General features: G+C 48.8%; 1 protein-coding gene across 1 annotated transcript; it reads right to left on the reverse strand.

Moving 5' to 3' along the window:
• Positions 1–553: 553 nt before the first annotated feature.
• On the reverse strand, positions 554–27,545 carry Aldh5a1 (aldehyde dehydrogenase 5 family, member A1; the record flags this gene model as incomplete). Its single annotated transcript, XM_005403428.2, is given in 10 exon segments — positions 554–3,835; positions 5,060–5,118; positions 7,634–7,803; positions 11,322–11,480; positions 14,361–14,504; positions 17,839–17,982; positions 20,562–20,678; positions 22,220–22,390; positions 23,022–23,105; positions 27,495–27,545. Coding segments are annotated over 10 exon segments (1,305 nt in total), but the record flags the coding sequence as incomplete, so codon positions are not given.

The raw sequence follows: 27,545 nt of genomic DNA on the forward strand, positions 1-27,545 counted from the left end.
AGTGTCATGGGCTGAACTGTAGTTCTGAACTGTAGTTTCTCCATGTCTGGAGACGAGGAAATTAAGTTAATTTGAGGCAGTCAGGCTGGGCCCCAATCTAGTTTTGCTGGTGTCATATGGGATTTGGACCCACAGAAAGATACGGAGCCACACGTGCACAGACCACGTGAGGACACCTTTGAGAGGTGACGAGGGCTCTGTCCTCCTGGATGGACTGACCCATGCGTGACAGCGAGAGGCTATCACGGCCTGTCTGACTGGGTCTCTTGCCATGTGAAGCCCTGTGCTGCCCAGGGACTTTGCCTGCCAGAGAGCTGTCACCAAATGACCGCACCAGAACCATGAGCTGAAAGAAACTTCTGTTCTTCATATCATAATCTTGGTATTATTAGCAACAGAAAATAAACAATTTAAAAAGTTCTCTTAGACACAGGCCCCCAAAGTGCACCTTCTGGCGCTCACCCAGGGCATTTCTCACATCCAAACCTGACACCATCCAAGAAACTCTCAAGTGGTCAGGAGAAAACTCACACCAGACACTTCGACACTGAAGTAAGAATTTCTCCCAGTTCAACATTTATTAATCACACACGTGCAACTCTGCATTAGACAGATACACACTATGTCAGCAACTAGAAAAGTTAGTCATGTACACATTTATAAAGTGACACATTTATGTTTGCCACTATTCCTACCCCAAATTTTACCCAAGGTAGAGCATGAAGCATTCACAGCATGTTATTATTCAAGTAAAATGCTATTTGAAATAGCTAGATAAGGACAATTAAAACACTGGGATCCACCCGTTAGAGGAAACAAGTTCTGTGGCACAATTTCAAGTTCATGATGTCAGCTAGTAAGAAAATAGGTTTTGTTACACTGTGCTTCTAATCCATATTTTACTGAGTCTCTACATAAAAATACAGATAGGCATGAGAAGACATGACAGTTACACTTAAGACCGCTCAAATGGCAGAGACACAGCCATAGATCAGCTCTGGAAGTGAGGACCCCTGTGTAGCTGGAGGGGGAAGCCAAGAAGTTTTTTTTAAGGCCATGGACTCTTTCTTGCTCTGTGGTCACTGCTGGGGGCTCCCAGCAGTACTAGCCCAAAGCACCTTCTACAAGGCAAGTGTTTAGCAGAAGGAAATAATGCCCAATAAATGTGGGAAGGTCCATCTCTCCCTTGGAGTCTAGCTAAGGAACTGGCAGACTCCTTGGAGGAGATGCGTAGTGACACTTCAGGCTCATCATGAACAGACTTTTCCATTCTGCCTGAACCATAAACCAGCAGGTGTGGCCATGTTTCCCATATGGACATTGAAATCTGAATTTCATGTGTCATGAAAAACTCTTCACAGAGGGCTGGAGATTTAGCTCAGCAGCACAAGTGCCTGCCTGGCAAGTGCAAGGTCATGAGTTTGATTCCTGGTACAAAAAAAAAAAAAAGAAAAAAGGACTCTTCACATCCCACCCCCCACTATTTGAAAGGATGAAAAACATCCTTGGTTCTTGGGTTGTACAAAAGTAGTGGCAGGTCAGATTGGGCTGATGGGCTATAGTTAGCCAATCACTGGTCTTTTTCCACTTATATTGTAAAACAGATACATGCCTACAAAAAATTCCATATATCACATATGGTTACCTTACTGAAAATTAACCCCCCATGAATGCTGACTTAAAAACACTTTGAGCTGGGCTGGTGGCACATGTTTAATGGTCCCAGCTGCTTGGGAGGCTGAGACAGGATTGCCAGACTGCACCTGCCTCCAAAAATTAAATAAATAAAAATACTTTCTTCCCACAACCTAAAACCATTTTACTACACAACAAGCTATTTCCTTTTCAAATTATCTTAAATTATTTTTTATTTTGGTGCTTCTAGGGACTGGACCTGGGGCCTCATGTTCCACTGAGCCACTATCCCAAACCTCCAAATTATTTTAATTACAAAACTGGTCAAAGATACTGCAGTGGTCTCTGGCCCTCAATTTATGTACCTGGTGAGCCAAATATGCAAGAAAACTTAAAAATGTGTCATCTGGCCAAGAAACCACCAACTCACAAAGTTAAATGCATACTGGAGAGCCTTCCCCCACACATCCCTGCATCAGGATTCAATTTCTAGAAAATAACACCAGAGCATTTGTATTCTCGATAGAAAAAAGAGGGACACACACAAATCTTAAGCAATTCCACGTTACACAAAACCATCTAACAACCATAGAGCAGAAATGGCCTGTCAGCACACGGTGTGACTCTTGACGGGTCTGGGCAGTGTCACCAGGAGGCAGTTTTGCTCCTTCTCCTTTGGGCGTTGAGGATATGGCAGGTATTGACCTGGCAGATGTGTGGCAGCTGGGCACAGGGACTTTCGAGACTGTTACTTATCTGCACTGCCCCCAGTCCGTGGCTTAGTGAGGGTCATGAGTACAGACGGGGCTCAGGAGCAGCTGTATCCGGTGCTACCTCATTCACACCTTCCTCCCAGCACCTGCAGTACCCACAGCACATGATGCGCTGAAAGGAGGAATGCAAGGGCTTCATCTCTGCCCATTTGCCCAGGAACAGCCTGAGGTGGACTCCTTGGCAATAGCAGGCCTTTCTAGAAGAGCCTAGGATTTTCCCACTGGGACTTTTTCTCTTGGCTTGAGAGCCAACACTGGCCACGGAGACTTCGTGATGAAATATAATTAGGTATGTTTCTCTGATTAGGTAATTGGTGCCTGAAATTCAAAGCCACAAAGTGGACTGGCAATTGTGGGAATTATATCTTCTTTTGAGATCACAGTGGTAAAGGTGCCCCGCTCCTTTGGAAGTGAGAGAGCAAGTGGCAGTCTACCAGGACAGACAGCTCTGGCAGACAGGCAGGTGGGTGCCGGGCTCCTTCCTCTTAGCTAAGATACTGCCAGTGCACAGGCGGGCCAGGTGTCCCTGCTGGCGACAGAAATGGCTCTGGGGAGAGGGTGGGAGGTGCGGGCCCTGACGGAAGTCACAGAGCTGGTCAGACGGGCCAGGCTGAGAGACCACATGCCCACCGCTGTACCATCCTGCCTCTGCCAATCTTTGCTTTCACCTTAGACTCATTTCCTACAGGCAACAGAAGGGTGCTGAAGCAGTGAACTGGGGACAGTGAAGACTTTTGGTCCAGACCCAGGGAGAAGCACACTGTACCCCACACAGCAGTGCAGGTGACTCTGGGCTACTTCAGAGGCTGCGAAAGGGTCAGTCCAGCATCTGCCTCAGACACAGCATCCGCAGTGCTGCTGCTCCTGTGACCCACTGCCCTGCACACCCCATGCCAGGTCCAGGCTGTGACACCCGAGCAGTGACCAGGCCTTTCCAAGGGGCCCAAGGGAGCCTGCTCCTCGCCGCCTTGCGCCGGGGTGATCAGGTCATGCTGGGACCCAGGCTGGCTGTCCAGGATCTGCGGTCCCAGGCTCAGGGCTCACCTCTGCTTATGGAGGAGGATGGGGATGATTGACATCTGCTTGGGATCATGAGGACTAGCTAAATTCTAACATACCCATAATTCCAGTAGCCTACTGCTTTATTTAAAATGATGGCTGGAATGTCCCCATTTATGTCAGTAAGCGTCACTTCTTTATTTCTTAGGGAACTGAAGGCTCCTACAGGCCTCCGTAACACACGTACTTGACTTCTAAGTACTCATCAGTGCCGTACTTGGACCCCTCCCTCCCGAGGCCAGACTGCTTCACGCCCCCGAAAGGGCACTCCACGGAGGAGATCAGGCCTTCGTTGACGCCCACCATGCCGACCTCCAGCTGCTCCGCCACTCTCCAGATCTGGGCTGGGTCCTGGGAGTAAAAGTAACCTGGCAAGCAGAGGGAAGGACGGATGTGACATGTAGAGCCGTCCCTAGACATCCTGTCTAAAGCCGAGGACACTGGGGACAGCTCTCTCCCCAGTCACGATGACCCCATCTTGGACCGCTCCATGTCTGTATCTCTGGACCCTGGACCTCACCTCTGTTCCTGTCCACCCCTCACCCCCTGCTGGGAGGGCTCTCACACACCCAGGGGCTGAGACACCACTCCCAGCTCCACTTCTCCCCTCCAGCCCACCTTGAGTGCCTGTTAGATTTCCATACGACGTTTTTGCCAAACCTTGTGGCGACTCCTGGTTATCTGTAGAGTAAGGCTGAGTTTCTTCGTGGCTACTTGGACATTCCCTCCTGTCCCAACGAACAGTTTCAGCTTTGCCTTCCCTCATTCCAGTCACCCACCGTCATCTCCAAATGAGCCCAGCCCTCTCCTCAGCACACTTACTTCTCTCTGAGCTTTCTCAGTCCCCTCGGAACCCCTCCTCTGACTCCCTATGATCACAATCTTGCCTATTACTTACAGCCTAGTGTAGGACATGGTTTTCTCCACCGTCAACCCGTGGACAAGGGAAGAAACCAGCCCTGGACTTGGTGTGGCAGAAACCCTGTACCCACATCTGACTCTGCAAGTGGGTAACGTGGGGCAGGAGACCCCAGAGCATGCTTGTTCCCTGCCTGGGTGTAACCAGTTCTCCCATGTGGAGGGCAGGCTCTCACAGAGTGGGAGCGTATCCTCCGTCTCTACCTACTCCCCGTCACATGCACTGTGGATACCAACACACTCACTTTCTCAGGACTACCAGGTAAAGCTGTGCCACCTGACCACCTGCAAACTGAGAGTCAGCAGCTCCTGCCCACACCACTCCCTCCCTGCCCCGCGTTCTCTGCTGGTGCGCATGGTCTAGGCTTTCAGGAGAGGCAAAATAGAAGCAAGAGCGCCTGCAAGTTCAGGGCACTAAGCTCCTGAGAACATGGAAGAGTGTGCACCATTCTCTCTCTCTACCCCCCACTCAACCAGAGACCAAAGTGTCCCGCAGGGCAGAAGTCAAAAGAATTTGGTGTTGCACAAACCCAACCGTGCCACTTGGGAAGCAACACAATATGTGTTCTACTTGAGTTTCTTTCTCAGACTCCAGGGCAATGGTTCAAAATGCATGACTGGCATTTGCTGGAGAAAATAAGTATGACAGCTGCCCGACACGCACGGATCCCTACCTGCTAACCCGACGTCAGTGGCGTTGGCGATCGCGATAGCTTCCTCCTCTGTATCGAACCTGGCAAAGTTACAATAGGTCATAAGCAAAACCTGCGAAGGGAAGCGTACAGAGACCCAGCTTTCTTTTCTTCTGATTTGTTTACCAAATAATGGCAAGAGGTAAATCAGTATTTTGCAAAGAGATCCAGAGGCAGAGAGCAGAGGAAAAGAACACCAATTGCTGACGGCCTCAGCATTCCTAGCTTGAGTGTTCCGCTCAGTCCTGGCCTTGGCTCTTCTGGGAGCACGAAGAGAGCAGACCAGCATGCAGGCACTGTGGGATAACCAGACCATCACATATCCCCTAAGGAAGGGACTGCTGTTCCTGGTGCCACCAAGAACTCATTACAGTCGTGTCTGCTTAGATGGCATCGGTGTGCGCAGGTGGGGGGCTGCAGATACAGCCCTACTACACAGAAGCGAGCACAGTGCAATAGAGGAAACCCATTCGGAGGCGGAGGGCAGGGCCAGCTTTCAAACAGGCTCTGGCACTTACCCCTGCTCCCCAGAGTCACCGTGCATGGCATCTGTTCCTCTCTGAAAGCAAGGGTTTGTGCCAAAGCCCTCTGCAGTCTCTTCCAATGTTCTAATTTTATTTCAGGAACAAGATCAGAGTGGTATTTTTCTGCCATTCCTGAATTATAACTGTGGCATGAGGTTCTAAGCATCCCAGTTTTAAAATATAGAGATCTACTAGCAAAGGGAGCCTGCTGTCTCTGCAGGGCTATGCAGAGCGCACTTAGAAATCTTTTTTTTTTTTTTTTGGTTTTTCTCCGGTACCGGGAACCGAACTCACGACGTTGCGCTTGCCAGGCAGGCGCTTTTGCCGCTGAGCTAAATCCCCAGCCCCACACTTAGAAATCTTTAACCAGCCTGAGGTTCTGGCATCAGGCAGTGAAGCCTGAATCTACACTCCCGTCATCTCCAAAGCCTGCATTCCTAGCCACTGCATCCTTCGGGTTACCTGAGAAAGCATCTGGTTCATGTTCTAGGAAAAATATTTCTATTAAAATGAAGGATGGACGTTCTTCAAGCAGTGCATTTCTACAACGGTGGGATAATATATAAACTCCACAAGCAAAATGGTACCAAGGCTAGCAAAGCACATGACAAAAAAGATTTCTGACCCTGGCAAGTGGCAGCAGCTTGTGGGAACTCAGTGCTGGAGATGCCAGAGGGGACAGAAGGAGAATCTTGACTTGAAAAGCTCCATCAGCAACACCAAAAATGCCAGACACTTCTGCAGGCCAGGAAGACGGGAGGGAAATAATGGCCATCTATGGAGCCATGGAGGTGAGGTACAGCCCTCAATTTCCAGTGATCCTGTCTATAGGCCTGGGCCCCTGGATCTGTGCTAGGTGCTAGGCGCCCCAGGCAGTGCCGCGCCCAGGTGGCATACCAGCCATGCACAATAAGCATGGGAGGAGGCAGCAGCCTTTTTCTCCAGCCCATTGCAATAGCGATGACTGCAAAATACCCAAGAGGAAAAGGATATTGGGGTGGTGCTGAGACAAGACTTTGGTCCTAGAGCCCCCCCAGCCCCACCCTGAGACTTGGCCCTTTGTCCCCTAAACACAGCAGGAGCTCAAACTGGAGTCTCAGCTTTTCTCACAGCCCCATGGCAGATGTGAAGGATGCACGGAATTCAGGGGAAATCCGGAGACAGCTGAGGAGCTCTAAGACTACACACAACAAGCAGCATGGTCTATGCCAGACCGGGAAGAAATTGTGGAACAGAATAGAAATGTAAGAAAAGGGCGGAGTGAGGGGAAGATGAAGCAGGAAGAATCAGCAGTAGGGAAGAAATGATTGTAAAGATCAAAACGAAAAAAAAAAAAAGTGGGGACAAAGAACTCGGGGAGAGGGTTGTATCTCTGAAGAATTAATGAAGACGCAGAAACTGAGCTGTCACATGGTTTCTCTTTTATGAGAAACCCAAAATATAAATAGAGACTAAAGTAAAGGCAGGCTTTCTGGAGAAGAGGAAGGGGTCAGGGAAAAGGGTGGAGGGAGGGGATAGAAAATGATCAAGATACGCGTTATATGTGTACCAAGTCCCCCAAAGGAACGCGAGCAGCCTTACTGCAAACATATCCCAGTGGAAAACAGACAAAAACACAACCCAGCACACGGAGGGAAGGACTCTCAGAAGACATCAGGCGGGGATGAAGGGATGAGGTGAACAGGTCATAGCAGCAGAGAACAGCAGTAGAAATGTCACCGGAACCCTGCTCTTGGGGGCTGGCAAAGGATACACAGAGGGGAGGAAACCTCTGTGAGGAATAATGATCATAGATTTCCCAGGGCTGAACAAGCACTTTAGATGTTAAAAGGCCATTAAGAGCTCAGACTGACAAAACCCCGGGGCGAGATGTGCCAGACCCAAAGGCCAAGGGAATTCTAAACGTTTCCAAAGATTGAAAACAATAAACCCATGAGTTGAACTCTGCCCTTCGGTGGGCTCAGTCCCGGCCCCTTAGCAGCACGGAAGCTCCTGTTCCGCTCTGGTCTTCCCACTGGCCGGAGGGTCTTACTTGATAACCGGTGCCAGCGGCCCGAACGTCTCTTCATGAGAGCAAAGCATGTCCCCGGTGACATTGCTCATCAGCGTGGGCTCGAAGAAGTTCCTTCCACACGGGTGCCGCTTCCCGCCTGTCACCACGGTGGCCCCTTTAGAGATCGCGTCACTCACGTGCTTCTCCACCTGTGTGACAAGGAAAAGAAGAGCACATGGCGAGGCTGGCCAAGGAGACTCCGAGAGGCACAGTCTCTCAGAATGCTCGCACTGCAGAAAACTCTAATGGTTCTTCTTTCAGCTTCCTGGGGTCGCTTTCCTGGCACCCTCGTGAGTCCCACTGGGTCCCATGTTGTCCTCTTTCCTGAACTGTGCTTCTGTTTTCTTCTGGCACATTCTCCTCAGCATGGAGCTGCAGAGCTTCAAGATGGGGGCCACACATTCTGTTCCCAGAGAGTGTCCTTACCTGATTTTGTCGCCCTATGAATATCACCAAGTACACCCACCACATACCTACATGCATGTCACGGCCCATCTGCTTCCATTCTTTTCCTGTGGTAACTGGTGAGGTCTTTTGATGTAAAGAATTAAGTCATATTCCCCCAGCTCTGAGAAGTTTTTTTCAATTACTTATTAGATAAATGAGATTTCCTCATCTTCTCAATTCTTTCATTCTAACAGCTCCTCACACGAAGGGATCTCTCCCCTCTCCTCAGTTTTCAGGTAGTCCTGGCTTAACGACTTACCTGTTTAACGACTGCTTGGTTTTATGAATGCGGTGCCCTGCTCAGACTTATGCCCCACATTCAGACTTGCCACGCAGGAACACTGAGTGGCAGTGTGGCCTTATGGTGGCTTCTTCTATAGTGCATGGCTGTAATTTTTGCTGAGTGTACAGTGCACTACTATAGTTTTATGCTCTGTTATACATTACAGCACTGCATGTGAGCTATGCAGATAAAAGCAAAGTCATCAAGCTGGAGCGTAACCACTTCTTTCTTCTGAATATTATATCATACATACTGTATACAGTTCTTCATTTAGCAACCAACTCATCTAATGACCTAGTCACTGGAACAAAGCTCACTCGTTAAACAAGATGTGTCTATAATTCCAATTTCAAACAGCTCTACCATAATCTTTCTCTATGCTTTGTTTTATTCCTGAGTTCGCCCTAATTTTATCTTCTAGCTTCAGCTACTGCAGTTTTGGACAGTTTTGTGTTCAATTTCTACAGACTTTGCTTTTACAGACTGTGCTCCTTGCCTTGCAGGTGTACTAGCTCCTCAAAACTCGGGGATGACAGGAGGGCTTCTTAGAGGCATCCTTTCTGTTCCCAGGCTGTCTGCTTCCTCCAGGGTCTGCTCTATTTCCTCCTGCGACCTTTGCTCTTTCGTGCAGATGGTTTTCAGGCATCAGGACCATGGTGGCCTTTGCTGAGAACTTGGGTTTATTCTGCATGGTAGCGTCCCACAGGGTGGCCTCCTTCCCCAAAGGGCACAGGCAGGAAGGTGTCACTCCGGAAGCAAGCACCCCTGGGCCAGCTACTGTAGTTCTGCAGAAAAAACTGTTGTGCCTGGGGCAAATGCCTTTGCTGGCTTGTGGGCACTGGGGTGCGGGGGCCGGGGTGGCTGGTGTGGGAACGACCCAGAAACAGTGCAACAGTATAATCAATGGTTCCGGGTTTCCTTTCTTCAACTTCCCACTCCCTGAACAACCTATTCTAGACAGGCCCTGATGCCCTGGGTAGCTGCCCTGGACAGGACTACTTGCTTTGGTTTTTCTCTTAACACAGCCCTCTCCTGCCTGCAGAAGTTCACCACATACTCTGCTGCACCGAGTCCTCCTCCCCTCCATTCCCAGCTGATTTTTCTGTAGTATTTCAGAAGAGACACATTCCGAGCAGGCACACACTGCCATCGAGACGCACACAATTTGAGTCTAAAAATCTCACTGCCTGCAACAAACTCCGTTAGCCAGGACGGCTTTCTGTGATTTGTATTTTAGAAGTTTATTTGTAACTTATTTAACTGCATCCCACTTCTTTGCCCCTCACAGAACCTGCTCTGGCCCTCTCTGTATTAAATGTGGTACGCGGTATTTTTTCCTAAAGCCTCTCTCTAACAGTGTGTACATCAGTGCCAACCCCACAGATTGTTTTTTGTTTGTTTGTTTTGGTACTGGGACTCTAACTCAGGATCTCATGCTTGCCAGGCAGGCACTGTGCCGCTGAGCTATATCTCCAGGTCCCACAGGCTGTTTTTATTTTTGCTTTTGTGGGGGCTGAGGATTGAAGCCAGGCCTATATCCATGCTAGGCAAGTGCTCTATTACTGAGCATATTCCTAGCCTGAAACCATGTCCTTAAACAAGGTTATTTTTACCAAACGCTGCAAAAATCAGAACTCCTGCAGTGGGGCTTATTTCAAGTTCTGGTATGCTGCGCCATCTAGAGGACAGTATCTGCCTATCCGCTTAGGGAAAAAAAATCTCCAATACAGCTCTCAGACTGGCTGTAAATGAGCATCCCTTGGGCAGTTAAAAGGGCGTGGCTCAGTGATGCTTGTGTTTTATTCCCCAGCACTACCAACAAAACAAAACAAAAGCCTTGGCTCTACCTGAGACAAAGTAATAGTCAGCGGCCTGGGGACAGACATCACACCTATGAAAAGCACAGGGGTGAGGTACTGAGAATGACCATTTGGGACTTGAACCCAGACAACCTTCACTGGACAAGCAGGCACCCATGTATCCCGCCGTCCAAAGTCCCCTCTAAGATGCAAGCATGATGGCGTGAACTTTAACGCATTTTCTGTCCTGACAGTCAGAGCTCCATCTGACCTCCATGCTTCCCTGGGGCACAGCAATGGATATGGGTTTGGATGAAGTGACTGCCCACCGGGTCAGGTTGGCCGTGGGTCTGAGGTTGACCTTTCATGAGTCCGAGGACCACCGCGTGGGCTGTGCCACGCCCATGAGCACTGCCTCGGCTGTACTTGACCTTGGTTCATCTAGGAGTTGGCTGAGCTCCAGCTGTTCCCCCTGTAGCCGCCTTCCTCCCTTCTGTCTTACACACCGTCTCCAACGGCCAAACCTGCCTGATTTGAAAGATTCTATTAAAATCCTTATCTAGGTGACACACTGGACATGTTGGATGCTTTGGTATTATGTGAAAGTTTCTCATGACTCTAAAAAGGATTTTTGAAAAAAACCCAGTAGAGTGAAGAAATTTCACCTCTCTAGTAGTCTAGCATGTGTCAGCTTTTTCATCACACAAATCCTTCCTAAAAATGGCTTTGTTTTACATGTCTAAATCCTGAACATGGTACCATGATTTTCTACTTGCCTGCTGGAGTGCTTTCCTCAGAGATTCTCCTGGAAGGGAATTCTGTCATCAGAAGAGGAATTAGAGGCACTGTGATGGAAGACGGGGGGGGGGGGGGGGGGGGGGGGAGCTGACGCCCCAAGGTGACGGATACCACATGGTCTCAGTGTAATGACGGAGCTAGAGAAGCTTCTGATAAGACAATGCCACCTGACCATACAAACTGGTAGAAGTCGTCTCTCTCTCTCTCTTTTTTTTTTCTTCAAATTTCTCCACTGTTTCCAGAATAGCCGTGCCGGGCACCTTACCAAAGTGTTTTTGCTCAGCTAAGCTTTTCATTTGGAAACCATAGTTTACCTTCACAAATACTAAAACGAACTTACCTTTTCTACTGCTTTTTCATTAATTAGTGGGCCTTGGGTGGTTCCCTCCTCAAATCCGTTCCCCACTCGCAGGCTTTTCTGAATTGCTTCAGCAAACTTTTTCACAAAGGAATCATGGATACCCCTTTGCACCAAGAATCGGTTTGCACAAACACAAGTCTGGAGAGGAGACAGAAGCACACCCAGAGTTAGTGCGTTGGGAGCTATCTATCCCACCTGGAAACGCGACACAGGCGCCTCCTTGCTGGGAAAACACCTCCCCAGGTGTCTCTGTCATGGGCCCAGCCTGCTGCTCTCCTCCACGGGGAGGGCTGGGCCCCAAAGATAACTGCACTTCCTCTCTGCTTCCCTCCGTAGCTGCTGCACACCTACAGCCAAACATGCGAGCAAGTATCAATATCTCTATGTAAAACAAGACTATCGGCCACTTGCCCCATTTTTTTAAATGGCCTGAATAAACTTATAAAACAAATAGGAAAAAGGGGTCACAACCCTCCTGAGAGAGAGCAATTTAACAGCAACAGCAGAGGCTATAAAGAATAAGGTCAAATGCTAACTTATACTTCCTAGCTGATCCTTCCAAGTGTTTGACTGAATCTGTCATTTAAAAATGGACCAGCTGGGCACAGTGGCACATACCTGTAATCCCAGTACTTGGGAGGCTGAGGCAGGAAGATCACCATGAGTTCACGCCAGTCTGAACTACATATTGAGATCCTGTCTCAAAAAAAGGAACCTAAGGCCCTTCTTCCACGTTAATCTAAATTACTGAAAAAAAAAAAACACCTTATTTTTTTCTATTCAGATCAGATCCTGTACTTTAAGTTATAAAATGTAATTAAAAGAAAGGTAAGCATTAATCAATTATTTTGTCTTTTTTCTTCATCATGTACTATCCTAGTAGAAAAAAGTATACCTAGAACTTCACATACTATGCATGTTTATTGGCATAAAGAAACCTGTCCCAAAGTTATAAGCTTATGATTTAACGTTCAAGATTATACACATATCAGCGTTTGTTTGTAAAGGAAAGCATATCTGTTTCAATCAAGTGAATTAAATATATGTAAAAGGGGAAAATTAATTACCAAAGGCCAAAATAAAGATGAAAACTGACACAGAACAGTATGCAACATTTTACCTTTTCATAATGGTACCTTCCTGGTATATTTATTCTATTTAAAATTGATGGTATGTTGGGGCTGGGGATTTAGCTCAACGGCAAAAGCTCCTGCCTGGCAAGAGCAAGGTCATGAGTTCGGTTCCCAGTACCGGAGAAAAACCAAAAAAAAAAAATAAAATTGATGGTATGTTAAGGTCACAGCTCCTTTTGGGGAGAGGGGTCTTTCTGAGACTGGGTCTCGCTATGCAGTTCAGGCTGACCTTGAGCTCATTTTGTAGCCCAGGCTGGTCTCAAACTTGCAACAATCCTCCTGCCTCAGCCTCCTGAGTGCTGGGATTATAGGCGTGTGCCACCACACCTGGCAAGATACTTCCTAAGAAGCCAGGCTCCCGGTGGCAGCCGGGACAGGCACAGGGAGGCAGGCTCTACGTGTAGTGCCCGTTCCTCAGGGTGGTAATGCAAGTCACACTGTCTTTCCAGAGTTTCCATTTCTCATCTGTAAAATTTGAGGTTTGCATCAGATGACTTGAAAGGTCCCTGACAAATCTAATATTCCAGGATCTCCTATGCAGATGTGACTCTCCCAGAACAATCTGGGAATTGCCTGTATACCCTTTATCGGGTGTCCCTGTTGCCCACATCTCAGGGAGGGTGAAACCCAGGCAGGTCTTGGCAGGCATCACGGTTCTGAGCTTTTCCAAGAAATTTTTCCCTCAAGATAGGGGACCTGCCAGGCATAGTGGCACATGCCTGTAATCCCAGCACTTGGGAGGCTGAGGCAGGAGGATCATTGTGAGTTCGAGACCAGCCTGGGCTACAAAGTGAGCTCAAGCCCAGTCTGAACTGCATAGTGAGACCCTGTCTCAAAAAAGAGGAAGAAAAAAAGAAGATAGGGGACTTCAGACCTTCACAGCTTCGGTATCTGAGATGATGACTGGGTCTCTTTAGTACAGAAAAGTGCATTAAGGGAGATTCATGGAAACCACCAGATTCAAAGGGTAGAAAGGAGAAGAGAGGGTTGTTTAACTGAAACACATCTGCAGTTCAGCAAATCCTCTGATGCCAGAGACTGCACCTTACTTCTCTGTGGTCTACCCAAGCAGAGTCCTTAGTAAAATCAAGGGGAATCACTAAATGCTTGCTGAAAGACAGAATGCAGTAGGAGGTGAGACAGACCAGACAAAGCCCAACCCTTCCCTTTTTTCAGCTGACAGCCAGAGGGGGCGTGCTTTGGCTGACAGCTACAGCTGCAGCTGTCCTGGCAGTCCTGCACAGGCAGCGAGTGTCCGCCCTGACCATAGTAGGCGTGAATTGGAACCAGGCAGGTTTCAATCAGCAAGCCTGAATTCAGACCACCCAGTAGGCTCAAATGCGGACCAATGCGCTGGGCTGAATTTGGCCCAATCATAGGCCGGCTGTTGCTTTCTGTAAGCAGCATTCCCTAACCCTCCTCCAGTTAACCTCGGAGGGCCTTCTCTGGTCTAAGGACTTAAAGCCTTGTTCGGTAGTCCTGTAAATCTGCTGGTTAAGTGAAAGGGGGCAGAACAGGTTGCTTTCAAAAAGAGCCATATGCATTAGGAGCTGCCAGCTGTGAGGAGCTCCACAGACCAGCGGATGCTAAGAAGAGCTCTCCACGGCTGCTAAGGTTGGAGCCTTGGCTACTGCGGAGCTGACGTGAGGCGTACAGCTCCAGAGCTGTAACACTGAGGGCCGGGGGCCGGGGGCCGGGGGCTGAGGGCACGCAGAGCCCAGACTGTAACACCAAGGGCTGAGAGGCGGTGCCACACGCGGTGATTTCCACTCCAATCAAGAGAGAGAATCCTCAGGAGGTGAGTGGGTGGTGGAGGTGGTACTGTGTGATCTTCGTTAAGCCCACATATCTATACCTCAGACCCTGGAGATTTTACATAACTCACCTGGCCAGCGTTCCTAAATTTAGACGCCATGGCCCCTGCCACGGCCTGGTCCACGTTGGCACTGTCGAAGACGATGAATGGGGCGAGGCCGCCTAGCTCCATGGAGACCCTCTTCACAGTGCTGGCTGCATGGCGCAACAGGACCTGCAGGCGGCAGGGGGTGTGCAGTGCGTGAGCCCCAAGGCCAAGGACCAGGGCCACGAGGCCTCTGCTGACAGCGTCACCCAGTGAGGAAAGAAGCAAGGCACGCACGGTGTGCATGGGGCGGTAGTGTGCACAGGAAGAGGGAGATGAAAATGTGCATTCACATTTGTCTATATGTGAGAAAGGTAAACACGCTAACACTGCCTTCATTTTTGAACTGTGTAAGTATTAAAATATAAGGGATAGGTTTAAACATCGTAAGATAGAAATAAGGTAATAAAAAAAAATCCCCCAGGGCCCCATAAGCTATGGTTTGCCACTGACAGCATTTCAAGGATTATATTCAGAACGCGTACTTTTTCTCTGAAAAGAAAAACAGTGGGGTATAATCATACAGCTTCCTAACCTGCTTTACCTTCCCCACTAGCCATTTATCTGTAACATCGTAACATGTTTGTAACACTTTTTACTTTGTTCTTTTTTTTTGATGAGATTTCACGATATAGTCCAGAATGGCCTTAAACCTAGGCTGACCTCAAACTTGCAGTGACCCTCCTGTCTCAGCCTCTTGAGTGTGTTGATTACAGGTGTGCACCACTATGCCAGGCCTCTTGTTTCTTTAATGCAATACTGTAATATGAAAATCTGCTCATGGCAGCATATATGTTTCTAGAACATTCCTTAGATACTTGCATAATATTCCACTGTGTGGCCATGCCATAATTTTAATTATCCAGCCCCCACATGGTGGACATTTAAGTGGTTTCCAATTCTTTGCTGTTAACTGCAATTATTCCCTCGAAATAAATTTGTAGGACTATTAGTTCAATGGACAAGTGTTACTTCTGGTACATATAACTATGAGACCCCAGGAAGAGATTTTATGGCTAAGAAAGCTGCTCAGGATATTTACATTTATTACAGGACAATAGGCCTTTGTCCAATCCTGGCTGTTAGACAGATCTACCTGAGATAGTTCAAGTGAAGCAGACCGAGTTCAGCAGTTCAGTGCTGGGATTACAGGCGTGTGCCACTGTGCCTAGCTTAGACATATTAGACTCAATAAAACTATTTTCATTTAAACTTTTTAAAAAGTACTATCTACCAAGCTACTGACTTCAGAATCCGCTCCAATGTGAAGATGGTTTCCACAGCGGGGTCACTGTTGCATCACTCCAGCTGGTCTCCTCCCCACAGCGATGGCCCACTCTGGCTCAGCCTGCCATGGGCCCTGGAGCTGCAACAACACCGTCCCCTCCTAGTCCTTTCAGCCCCGGTTCCTGCTGCTGACCTCCTCAGGACTCAGCGTCCCAGGACTGAGCGTGACTGGCCTGGCTCCCTGTCTCTGCCAGGCCGCTGTCCTTGGTCACTGTCACCCTCTGCAGCCTGTTCCCCTCAGGTGACCACTCAGGGAGACCCCAGGTGCCACGGGTTGTACCGCACTCTGCACAGCCCTGGGAAGAGGGCAGGGGTGTTCCCAGAACACCGCCCTGTGTGCGCTTCATCTACGAGATGAGTCTGAGCTGGAGAACCAGGAGGGCAGCCGCGGGTCCTCGGTAAAGACCAGCTCAAAATAGGCCCCCGACACAGAGATTAGTTGCTGTTGCTGTTCTCGTGGTCGCTGGTGACATTTTGGTGCTGAGGATCGAGATAAGGCCTTGCGCATGCTAAACTCATACTCTACACACCCAGCCCAGATTATTTTTGCTACACTTATCACTGTTTCCTTTAAGTCGCTTGAGCAAATCACTGTCCTAGGTAAAGACAAGCAAAGCCAGACTGGGAAGGAACACAGCTGACACTTTCCTGGAGATGGGACAGCTGCTCACAGTTGCTGAGGAAACTAGAATGACAGAGGGGGGGTCACTGCCCTGTGCCCAGCACGCTGGCATCTCCCTGGCTTGGACAGCAAAGGCGTCATGGCTTTCTCCCCATCCTCTCTCCCTCGACTTCACAACATCTGAAGCGCTCTGAGAGTCAGTGTGCATAGCCGAGCCACCAGCTAGGGGACCGCAGTCTAGGGCCCTAGACATCCCTGCTTTGAGATGAGTGGACGGTAGGGGAGGAGGATGGGCGGTACATGACGAGTGGAGGACAGATGAGGCGAGCGGTTGATAGATGAAATGAGTGGATGAGATAAGTGGCTGAGAGATGAGTGGATGAAAGAGTGAGAGGGCTGCTGTCCGAGTGGGGCTGTACAACATGACGGAATGACTACGCTTGGAAATTATATGATAACTGTATTATTCCATCCTGCTTTTCATGCTTTCTAAAAATGATCACTTTCACAAAAACTTTCAGATTCGAATTACATTTGCATTTGGTCCACTGCTTTTTGCACATGTCTAGCATGAGTATATACGCATGTACCTATGTATATGTACACATACATATAGTAGGAAAGGGCATATTTTCTCAAAACATCGTAAATAAGAACTTTTGTTCCACCCTGAATTTTCTTTCTTTTTTTTTTTTGTCTTTTTGAGACAGGATCTCGCTATGCAGTTCAGGCTGGCCTTGAGCTTACTTTGTAGTCCAGGCTTGCAACGATCCTCCTGCCTCAGCCTCCCGAGTGCTGGGATTACCGGTGTGTGCCACCACGCCCGGCTCTGAATTTTCTTTTGAACACTTAACAGAATCAATAAAAATCTACTCGCAGGCACACACATGAAGTTCTAAAGAAAGAACTTATCAACACTTAAGGAAAAAGATACAGCTAGAAAAATTTTTTTTCCCATTTCTATAAATACCTTCATACTAAATACAATTTTTGTTCACTGCTAAGACACTCATTTCAGCATCACTGGTGAGTATCTGGAATCCTTAATTCTAGGCTGGGAAAGAAATATGCAATCTGGAATTGAAGAAATGCCACGAATAATGTTCAGCTGCTTGACACTAAGCAAAACAATGGGACCCTGGCTGCTCTGGTGCTGTCACCAAGAAGCCCATGTCATGTCACAACAGGGAACATAGTTCCAAATATCTCCAGAGGATGAGCAGACACCGTGTTAGTGAAGATTTAACACTCTGCTAGAAATCTTTTTAAAATCTGTGATGAAAAGAAAATAGTATTTTTATACTCTATAAAAAGAAAGACAGGTGTGATAGTATATGCCTGTAATCTCAGTACCCAGAGGCTGAGGCAGGAGTATCACCACAAGTTCAAGGCCAGCCTGGACTGCATAGCCAGCTCCAGTCTCAAAAAACCAAAACTAAAACAAAACAAAAAAAACACCCCAAAACCAAACAAACAAAAAAAACAAACAAAAATAAAAAGAAAGAAAGAAAAATACTAGAATGATGCTTGTTTTCTTTGAGACCTACCACATACCTTTCCCGTGACTGTAGAGCCGGTGAAGGAGATTTTCGACACCAGTGGATCGGTACAGAGCACCTCCCCAACCTCGCTGGCCTTGGTCCTGGAGCAGGGGATGACGTTGTACACACCAGGAGGGATGCCTGCCTGGTTCGCAAGCTGGAAGGGAAACAGCCAACGCGGCAACAGGTTATTAGATGGAGACAAGCAGAAAACTGCAGCGAATAGATGCATGACTGAAAAATTAATGGAAAGAAAATGAAGCTGGCTTTGGGCTCAGAATATCTTTGCAATCTGTAGTATCCTCACTGGTAAAGCAAGCATGTGCATGGAGCGAAAACACGCTCGGGGGTAGGGGTAACTCGGAGGTGGAATGCGAGCTTTGCATGAGCGAGGCCCTGGGTTCAATCCCCAGCACAAGTTTATACCGATTATTTATACATAATACATAATTACCCATTTATATAGATACTTATATATTATATCGATTTGAATCTGAAATACAATTTTTAGTACCAAAGTGATATTAACATTAACGTGTGGGGCTGAGGAGTTAGTTCAGCGGCACAGCGCCTTCCTGGCAAGCGCAAGGTCATCAGTTTAATTCCAAGTACCAGAACTGCCCCCCCCCGGCAAAAATAACATTAATGTGTGTTAAATATCATTCAAACAAATATCTTGGGGTATAAATTTTGCTGCCACCTGGTATTTAAACATTGGATTTCTTTCTCAAGAAAATGCAATGCTGGGCGTGGTGGCACATGCCTATAATCCCAGCACTCAGGAGGCTGAGGCAGGAGTGAGTTCAAGACCAGCCTGGGCTACAAAGTGAGCTCAAGGCCAGCCTGAACTGCATAATGAGACCCTGTCTCAAAAAAAAAAAAGAAAATGCAAAGGGATGTTCAAGAAAAAGGGTGGTGATTCTCCAGCCAGAGGGTGGAAAGGTGTTTAGGGTAAAGCTATTGGTGCAGGGTCACAGCAAGATGCCTCTGAGTCCATTTCCCAGGGTGTAGATTAGAAAAGGTTGTTTTCTGTTTTTTTTGTGTGTGTGTGGTGTGTGTTTTAGTTTTTATTTGTTCTGTTTTGAGACAGGGTCTCATTATGTTGCCCAGGCTGGCTTTGAACTCAAGGTGATCTTCCTGCCTCAGCCTCTAGAATGCCATCACCAACCAGAGATGAAAGGGAGGCAGAGAGAAGAGCCCAGCCAAGCCCTCCCCAGGGTACTAGAGAGACAGCTGCCGGGGAACTGGACTCTCCCTGTGGCGATTCTCTTTGGATACGACATGTCCTGAATTATTTGAATTTGTGAATCCTGTGCACATAACTTGTTTCATAAATCTGACTGGGATTCTGGGAAGATGGTAGTAGAAGCAGTTTTCGAATTTCCCTATATCTTCTCATGGAGACAGCAACTGGGCAACAAGACCAAAATATCAGTGGCATTGATAGCAAGACAGTTAAAGGAAATATTTATGACACAAGGTGGCTCCCCCAGCCAGCAGCACACAGGGAGCACCTGGATGCCTCTTGACACCTGTGTGAGGAGGCAGAGCGCAGCCACAGCCACGGGGCTGGGAAGCACGGGCAGAGCCAGGCAGCCACTCTGCGACCAGCAGCAGGGAGCAGGAGAGGGAAGCTCGGGTAAGACTTAAGGAAGGGAACAGAGCCAGGAAATTCTTTTCAGTACTGAGGATTGAGCCCCGGACTCTTGCACTGAGCTACAGCCACAGCCCTTTTTATTTTTTTAAGTCAGGGTCTCGCTAAGTAGTCCAGCCTGCCCTCGATCATATAGTCCTCATGCTTCAGCCTCCCAGGTAACTGGGATTACAGGCACGCACCATGGTAGCTGGTCCTAATGGCCCTTTCTGAAGTCACAGTTCCTCGAGTGATTTCTGCTTGAAAGAATCAATACACCAGTTTGGCACTGAGACCTTAACTCCTTCACTGGTAAGGGAAGCTGAGTGTGTATGTGGGAAATCCCTGTCACTTCCGCGAGTTTCCCATAAAACACACAGACAGGAAGCAGCAAGTCATGGTTGTGTGGGGGACAATGCTCATGGGGTGACCCATGGAGCAGGGCCAGAGTAGCCTGAGAGGATGGGTGACAGACAAGGTCAGAGGGCACCAGAGGTTGGGAGGGGCATCCCTATGGTACCAGAAATTGAATCCAGGGTCTTCACACTGACCCTGACATTTTATACATTTTAAAATTTTAAGACAGGGTTTTATTAAGTTGCCCAGGCTTGGCTGGAACTTGTGATTCTCCTGCCTCAGCCTCCCAGAGTGCTGCTGAATTACAAGAATGAATCACCACATCTGGCTTGGAGGCCACTGTAGAAAGCCTGAGGTTTACTGCACAACAGAAGAAGCCCCTGGAGGATTCTAAGCAGACTATGATTTGCCTGGATGCAGATGGACCTGGATCAAGTGTAGAGAGGGACAGAGACACCGACATTTTGGTGCCTATTTAACTGGGATGAAGGAGAGATATCATTTTTAGAACAGACTAAAAAATACACAGCCTGCAGGTATCAGAAAGCCTCCCATCTCTTTTTTCTTCTAAAGAGAGCAACTCTTCTGACATAAAATAACTCTCAGCAGATTAAAGCACAACACCATGCGGAGCAGAGAAGCAAAGGAAAAAAGGCAAAGGAAAAAGGCTTCATTCCATATCCGTCCCTGAGGAAAACCCACAGCTGGACTTGGCTGGCTCTGCAGAGTCCCAGGGAGAGGCTCACCTGGGCCAGGGCCAGGGCGGAGAAGGGCGTGTCCTCAGCAGGTTTCACCACCACAGTGCACCCAGCTGCCAGGGCAGCCCCCACCTTCCGGGTGATCATGGCGCTGGGGAAATTCCACTGGGATCAAAGAGCAGAGGACAAGATGTGAGAGGAAGGACCTCACTCGTCCACGGGCAGTCAGTCAACAAATTCCATTGCACAACTGCCTGGGAAACCTGCTCTCCGGCTGCCCAAACTCTTGACCCTTCTGACCTGAGGGACGCAGGAGATAAAGGTGCCCATAAGACAGGATATGTGAGTTTGACACAGGACAAAACTATACGGACCAGTATTTCCTGTAAAGGACCAGGTGGTAAGAATTTTAGGCTCTGTGGGATGCACAGTTCCTGTCACAATTAACTCAACTCTGAAGCTGCATCTTGAAACACATCACCGATACTATGCACACAAGCAGACACGATGTCTCCCAACTAAATCTTGCTTACAAACATAGACGGTAGTGTGGATTTGGCCAGAGGCTGGTGGGAGAAAATATTGGCCATGGTGATTCTGAAAGTGGTTCATTTTCCTTTATATAGAGATACCTATAGACATCTACATATCTATGGTAACTGTATCTTATTTTATCTTGACAAATACTTGTATAGTGCTTATTCTACATTAGGTATTATTTTAAGCACTTAAATTAACTAAATCCTTATCACATCTTTTGAGGTTGGTATTACTATTACTTTTGGGGAAACTGAGAAAGAATGTGGCTGAGGCCAAGTGAGCCCTGGGTCCAAGCCAGTCAGTGTGGGCACTAAGGAGGACTCTACCTGTGCCTGTGCCTAGCAGGATCTTGGACCAGCTGGCAGACACTGGAGAGAAGTTAATGTGAGAGCTCGGAAAGGGGGTCGAGGAGGGGCTGCTCCCTGCGAGAAAGCTGGTGCCCTCAAGGGTACTGCAGCCACTCAGGCCGACACAGCGTCGTATTCTTAGCCTTGTGCCCTCCAAGCCTGGCCCTGACCCTGCTGGGGGGTACACACATGGGGTGCTACTGCTAATCACCACAATGAAAACATAATTCTTTTCCCCAACTGTGTACCTCTAAAAACGTGCGCTATCTTAATTCTTTTTAAAAATGGTAAATTCCAGATGATTTTTCAGAGGTGCTGGAAAATGCCAGGAAGAAGATTTTATGGCAGTGGTGGCAAAGCTATAGCACATGTGCCACAGTGGGCACACAGAGCCCTCTCTGTGGGCACGCGAGCCAGCTCACACAGCATCTCTCCAACAGCCGAGCATCGGATAACAGCACACAGAGGGCCATGTGCATGCTTCGAAAGGAGTATCAGGGCCAGGCGATGACATCACCAGCAGTTTGTGCACTTGGTCTCTAAAAGTTTCGCCATCACTGCTTTATGGCAAGTCAGAAAAGCCACCTGGGTCCTCCTGTGGGTCACACCATTTCTGAAGGCATCAGCAATGTGTACTCCACTCACCACTATCACCACACCTAACCTTATCCCAGAGGACCTGGAAATACGCCTCCACATCAGCAAAAGGATCAGGAACCCACAAGCAGGATGAACATACCTGCTCACAAGGAAGAGTAAATGGTCTCTGGCTTCCCTACCCAATCTCCTCCCCCGGGATCTTGCTGGTCCTGCACGTACCGGCGTGATGACTGCGGCCACACCCACAGGCTGCTTGAGGACCAGGGCCCGCCTTTCCTTGGCAGGGGTAGAGATAATGTCTCCATAAACACGACGGGCTTCCTCTGAAAACCACTCTAGGAAGTTGGCCGAATAAAGGATTTCTCCCTGTGCCTCCTTTAGTGGCTTTCCCTAAATTAAATCAGAAAAGGACACATGTATTAACTTCCAGGAACAAAGGCATGAGTGTGTTTCTAAGTTCTTCAAGGCTGCAAGAAGAGCAGAAAAGTCTCCCAGTACAGAGCTCACAGGGCTGCTGGAGCTTAGTCACAGGTTTTAGAAAGCAGAATTACAAAGTGATGGAGATGAGTATGGCTGGCTGTATCACCTGAGTCACCGAGTCACTGCATTCCCAGTGTGTTCACAAGTTAGGGGGACACCTAGCACTTCATCTTTTCATTTTCTTTCTCCTCCTTCTAAGATCTAAATGTTGAGGTATGGTTTAAAATCATTTGTTGTAACTATGCAGGAACTGTGGGTGCACTTTGACATGTACAAAAGCAATATGAGAGATCAAAACAGCCACAGGGAAGACAGCTGGGATGGTGAAAGGCAGTATTCATACAATTCCAAACACAATCTATTTTTGCATGTTAGTTAAGAATGAACATACAAATTGCATTTTAGCAATTGTGACTACCTGGCACAACAATGATTTGGTATCTGACCATCATACAAGGATTCACACACTCTTTAGCTACAGAACAACACTGAAAATACTGGGAAACTGTCTCAGGGTAGCAAGCAAAGATCCGGAACTTACACTCTCGGCTGTGATAATTTTGGCAAGGTCATCCTTATTTTGCATCATTAATTCATACCACTTTCGAAGTAAGGAACTCCTCTCCTAAAAACCACAAAACAAAAGCAGAGAAGTAATGAGATTTGAAATGTAAGACAGACTATTCCATAATCTGTTTCCTAAAGTATTGCTCTGTGGTCTCATTCTTGGGATAATTTTAGGTGTCAATTTCACCGGGCCATGGAATGCCTAGATAGCTGGTAGAATTTGGAGGAACTTGCGGGGGGGCGGGGGGCGGGTATGTCTGTGAGTGTTTTTTCCAGGAGATCAACATTTCTTTTTGGTCTTTTTGAGACAGGGTCTCGCTATGCAGTTCAGGTTGGCTTGAGTTCACTTTGTATCCCAGGCTGGTCTTGAACTCGAAATGATCCTCCTGCCTCAGCCTCCCGAGTGCTGGGATTACAGATACGCACCACCACACCCAGCAGCATTTCAACTGTTAGACGGTACAGAAATTCACACTCACCAAGGCAGGTGGCATCATTCAATGCATTAAGGGCCTGAATGGAACAAGAAGGCAAAGGAAAGGTAAATTTGCTCCCTGCTTGAGCATCCTTTCCCCTGCCCTTGGGTGGCCCTCCTAGTTCTCAGGCTTTCAGACACTAGCTGGAACTTCTCAGGATTCCTGGGCCTTCAGCTTACAGATGGCTGATCGTGGGAGTTCTCAGCCTCCCTAATTTCGTGAACCAATCCCTCTGAATAAACTTCTTCCCATACATCTCTATGTATCCTCTTGGTCCTGCTGCTCTGGAGAACCGTGAATGCATTTAATGCCATGGCACTGTAGGAGTGCTTACAAACGGATAAAACAGTAAATTACACGTATATTTTACCACAATTAAAAATTTTTCCAAAGAATGAAAAATACCTGAAGGAATAATTTGGATTATTAAAAATCAACAGAAGTAGCTTCTAAAATTTAAACATTTAGAAAAGAATTCATTTTTAGCTTGGCCTGGTGGCATCCTCCTGTAATCCCAGTACTCCAGGATCCTGAGGCAGGAGGATTGTAAGTCTAAGCCCAGCCTGGGCAACTTACTGACTTAGTGAGATCCTGTCTCAAAAGAAAGGGGAATGTAACTTAGTGAGAAGGCCCTGGGTTCAAAGTCTAGTCCTGCATAAATAAATAAATGTCATTTATATAAATACCCACTTGGAAGATAGCTGGACACACCAGGCCAAAAAGGCAACACAGAGCCATGCCTAAGGCATCCTCTCACCGGCCCCAGGACCGACCACCCCAGGAAGTAAAGGTGGCCTGTCCTTCTGACAGCCTCATTCATTCAGAGGTCTAAGACTTCCATGACTGCCTTCTCCACTTACGAGCAGAGACCCCCATATGCGCACTTCCTTCAACTACTGTACCTCCCTTCCCTGGGGTCAGGCTACCAAGACACATTTCTCCACTTCCAGAGAAATGTTGGGGTAAAGCCTCCAAATCTCACCCCCACCACCAGTGTTGCAGAATGGGACCTTAGCTGGAGACAGGGTCCTAAGAGAGGCATCCAGGATAAAATGAGGTCCCTAGCATGGGTCTTGATCCAGTGTGACTGGTGTCATTGTGAGACAGACAGGGGCTGGCAGGACTTGGAAGTGGAGGCCTAAGAGGAAAGAAGCAGCTGCCACCCTTGGCAGTCAGAGCTGAGAAATGAACCAGGGTGTGAATTCAGCAAGCGAGCTGCTGCATCCTTGAGCCAGTGGGTTTACCAGATGATACCCGTGCAAGCAGAGATGGGCATGGACCTGACCCTGACTACGTTTCCATAATAAAACCTCCTCCCAGAGTGGGGACACCGCACGGTTCACTCTGGGTGGCACTCAAACTCACACCTGCACAGCAGCTAAACCATCTGAGACTCCTGTGACTTTCGAGGAAAATTACTGATGCCCCCTTGAGACCCTACGAAAATGAAACACCCTTTGTCAGGGCTGTTCTGTCTGTGGCAGACTGAGCTTCACTCTCTTCCCCGGGGCGGCCTGCAGGAGCAGGTGGGCTGCGAATGCACTTAGAGAAGTGAAAGGAAAACAGACACAAGAAAGACACTGGAGCCCTAGAGGCAAAAAACCAGGGGACTCAAGAGCGGCCTTCCTCGGCATCCGCCATGTCACTGCCTACAGCTCCACCATCTCCCACCTGTGCAGGACCCTCGGGGAGCTGATGGCACCATCCCTTAGTATGATGACCCAGGATCCAAGAGCCCCTACTTTCAAGAAGGAAGCTTTCCTGAGAAGATCCTGGCTCTGGTATGATGGAAACTGACACCGTGCTAGTGTTCAAGGGCACAGACATCAGGATGGGAATACAAGGTGACACTGCCGCTATCTGTGAGGGCCTCGGCACCAGCCTTGGGGCCACCACTCCATTAGTGACAAGAGTGGGGAGCTCCCTGTGCCCCTGCGCTTTGAGATCATTGTGGAGCAGCTTGATCCTTGTGAGCCCTTGTGAGCCCATGAAATAATGCCAGAGACCCAAGTGAGGCCCGAGCTTCTCCTTCCTGGGGTTCCTCACCCCATCCACAGCTGTGAGGACACACGTGACACACATGTGCATGACATCATCTCCCCTCCAAACTCCAGCTCACATAGCCCACCGCTGCCTTTCTACTGTCACACGTATGTGTTTAGGACAACTCTGAGGCCGCTGCTGACTCCAATGTCACCCAGTGTGGCTCCACCCCCACCTCTCCCCATCTTGGCGCCATCCTTCCGGCAACTCAGGCCAGAGGTCCTGGGTTGTCGCTGTCTCCTCTGTTTCACACTCCACAATAATCCCCTGAGGAATACAGCTGGTTCTACCTGTAAAACATATCCATTATGGGATCCCTCCTCACCACTCCACCATGTCTTTTAAGCCACAAGTCCCACCTAAATCCCAGCCCGCTCCTGTGTATGGTTTAATGCTGCTTCTCCACCAGGGCTCCTGTATGGGAGGCCTGGTCCCCAGGACGGCCATGTGAGAAGGCGCCAGTTTTTAAGTCATGGGGGGGGCATGGGAGGGAGTAAGTCATTCTCTTGGGGCCCTGAGTTAGTTCTTGAGGGAATGAGTTCCTATGACAGTGAGCGACTATCTGGCTTCCTGTCTTGAGGTGTGATCTCTCGTTTCCACACATGCTCCACCATGACGCCATCTGCCACTAGGCTCTTACCAGGGGCCTGGTTGTGGACAGCCCATATACCAAGAAACAACACAGCCCCCACCTGTATGACTTCCTTCCTCTTTCCCTATGCTCTGTCTGCTTGGGCCGCACTGGCCTCCCTGCACTCCTGTAAACTCAACAGCCATACTCCTGACTTCCACTTGAGCTGAATCCCTGGTCTTTGGACCTCTCATCCTCAGCGAGGCCCACCTTGATGGTACCAGCTAAAAACTGTCCCCTCCCAGATTGACTTACTGAAGTCCTAACTCCTATCCTGAGTATATGTGAGATAATGGGAGGATATTTGGGGTAAGGCCTATAAAAGAGGTAAGTTAAGGAGTCATTGCGGTGGGCCTTAATCCAATAAGGACTGGTGTCCTTACAGAAAGAGATTGGGGCACAGATATGCACAGAGATGACCGTCAGCCACAAGCCAACAACAGGCCTCAGGGAAACCAACCCCAGCACACCCTGACCTCAGACTTCCACCCTCTGAACTTTGGGAAAACAGACTTCTGTATTTCATGGCACTCTGTCTGTGGCTCTTTGCTGTGGCACTAGCCAACTGTACCTGACCACACTCTTTAGATAGCACCTCACCCTTGCCTCTGTCCCTGACCCCCTTTCCCTGCCTCTCCGCTCAGAGCCCACCACCTCCCACATGCCTGTCTGCCTAGGCGCCATGCTTGCTGCTTGTAGTCTGGGTCTTTCCCCTGCCCTGCTCCACCCGTATGGGATCTCTAAGGACAGAATCCCGAGCACCCCGACAGTGCACGGGGTACAGTAGGTGCACAGCGCACATGTGCGGGGGGGGGGGGATGACGGTCAGGACTCTGACACCTGATCACCGCTACATAGCTCAGAAAGCGGCTCTGAAGGCTGGGGACGCCAGTTTCACTAGGTTACTCCAGGTCGCTTTTCGGTCCTCGCCTCTGCAGGCCCCACCCCCATTTCTCCCTTTTCCCCAAAGTCAGTAAAGGGCAGCATTATCTATCCCTACAGGTCAAAACCTAGGCGACGGTCTGGGCCAATCCCTTCCCCTGCAAGGGCGCACAGCTGCTCCCTCCCAGTTCGGACACGACCCCCTTCCCTGCACTGTCACCCTCGCGCCAGGTCAGGCCGGGTGGCGCTCACGCCGCTCTCCTCGAAACACGTGCCCTGCTCCGGCCAGTGCACCTGAGGCCTGCGGGGCCATGGCAGGCCCGGCCGACGCTCCAGATTTGCCGCATTCGCTCTGTCCGACCCCGCGCAGCGTGCTCGGGGGCCGGGCCTGTCGGCTCCCGCCCAGCGCGCTCACCTTGGCCGAGACCCCCCGCCAGCTGCAGAAGGCCTCGTGGGCGGCGCGCAC

This window comes from Chinchilla lanigera, unplaced genomic scaffold (assembly GCF_000276665.1).
Source record: "Chinchilla lanigera isolate Chin_1 unplaced genomic scaffold, ChiLan1.0 scaffold00082, whole genome shotgun sequence".
NCBI lineage: Eukaryota > Metazoa > Chordata > Mammalia > Rodentia > Chinchillidae > Chinchilla > Chinchilla lanigera.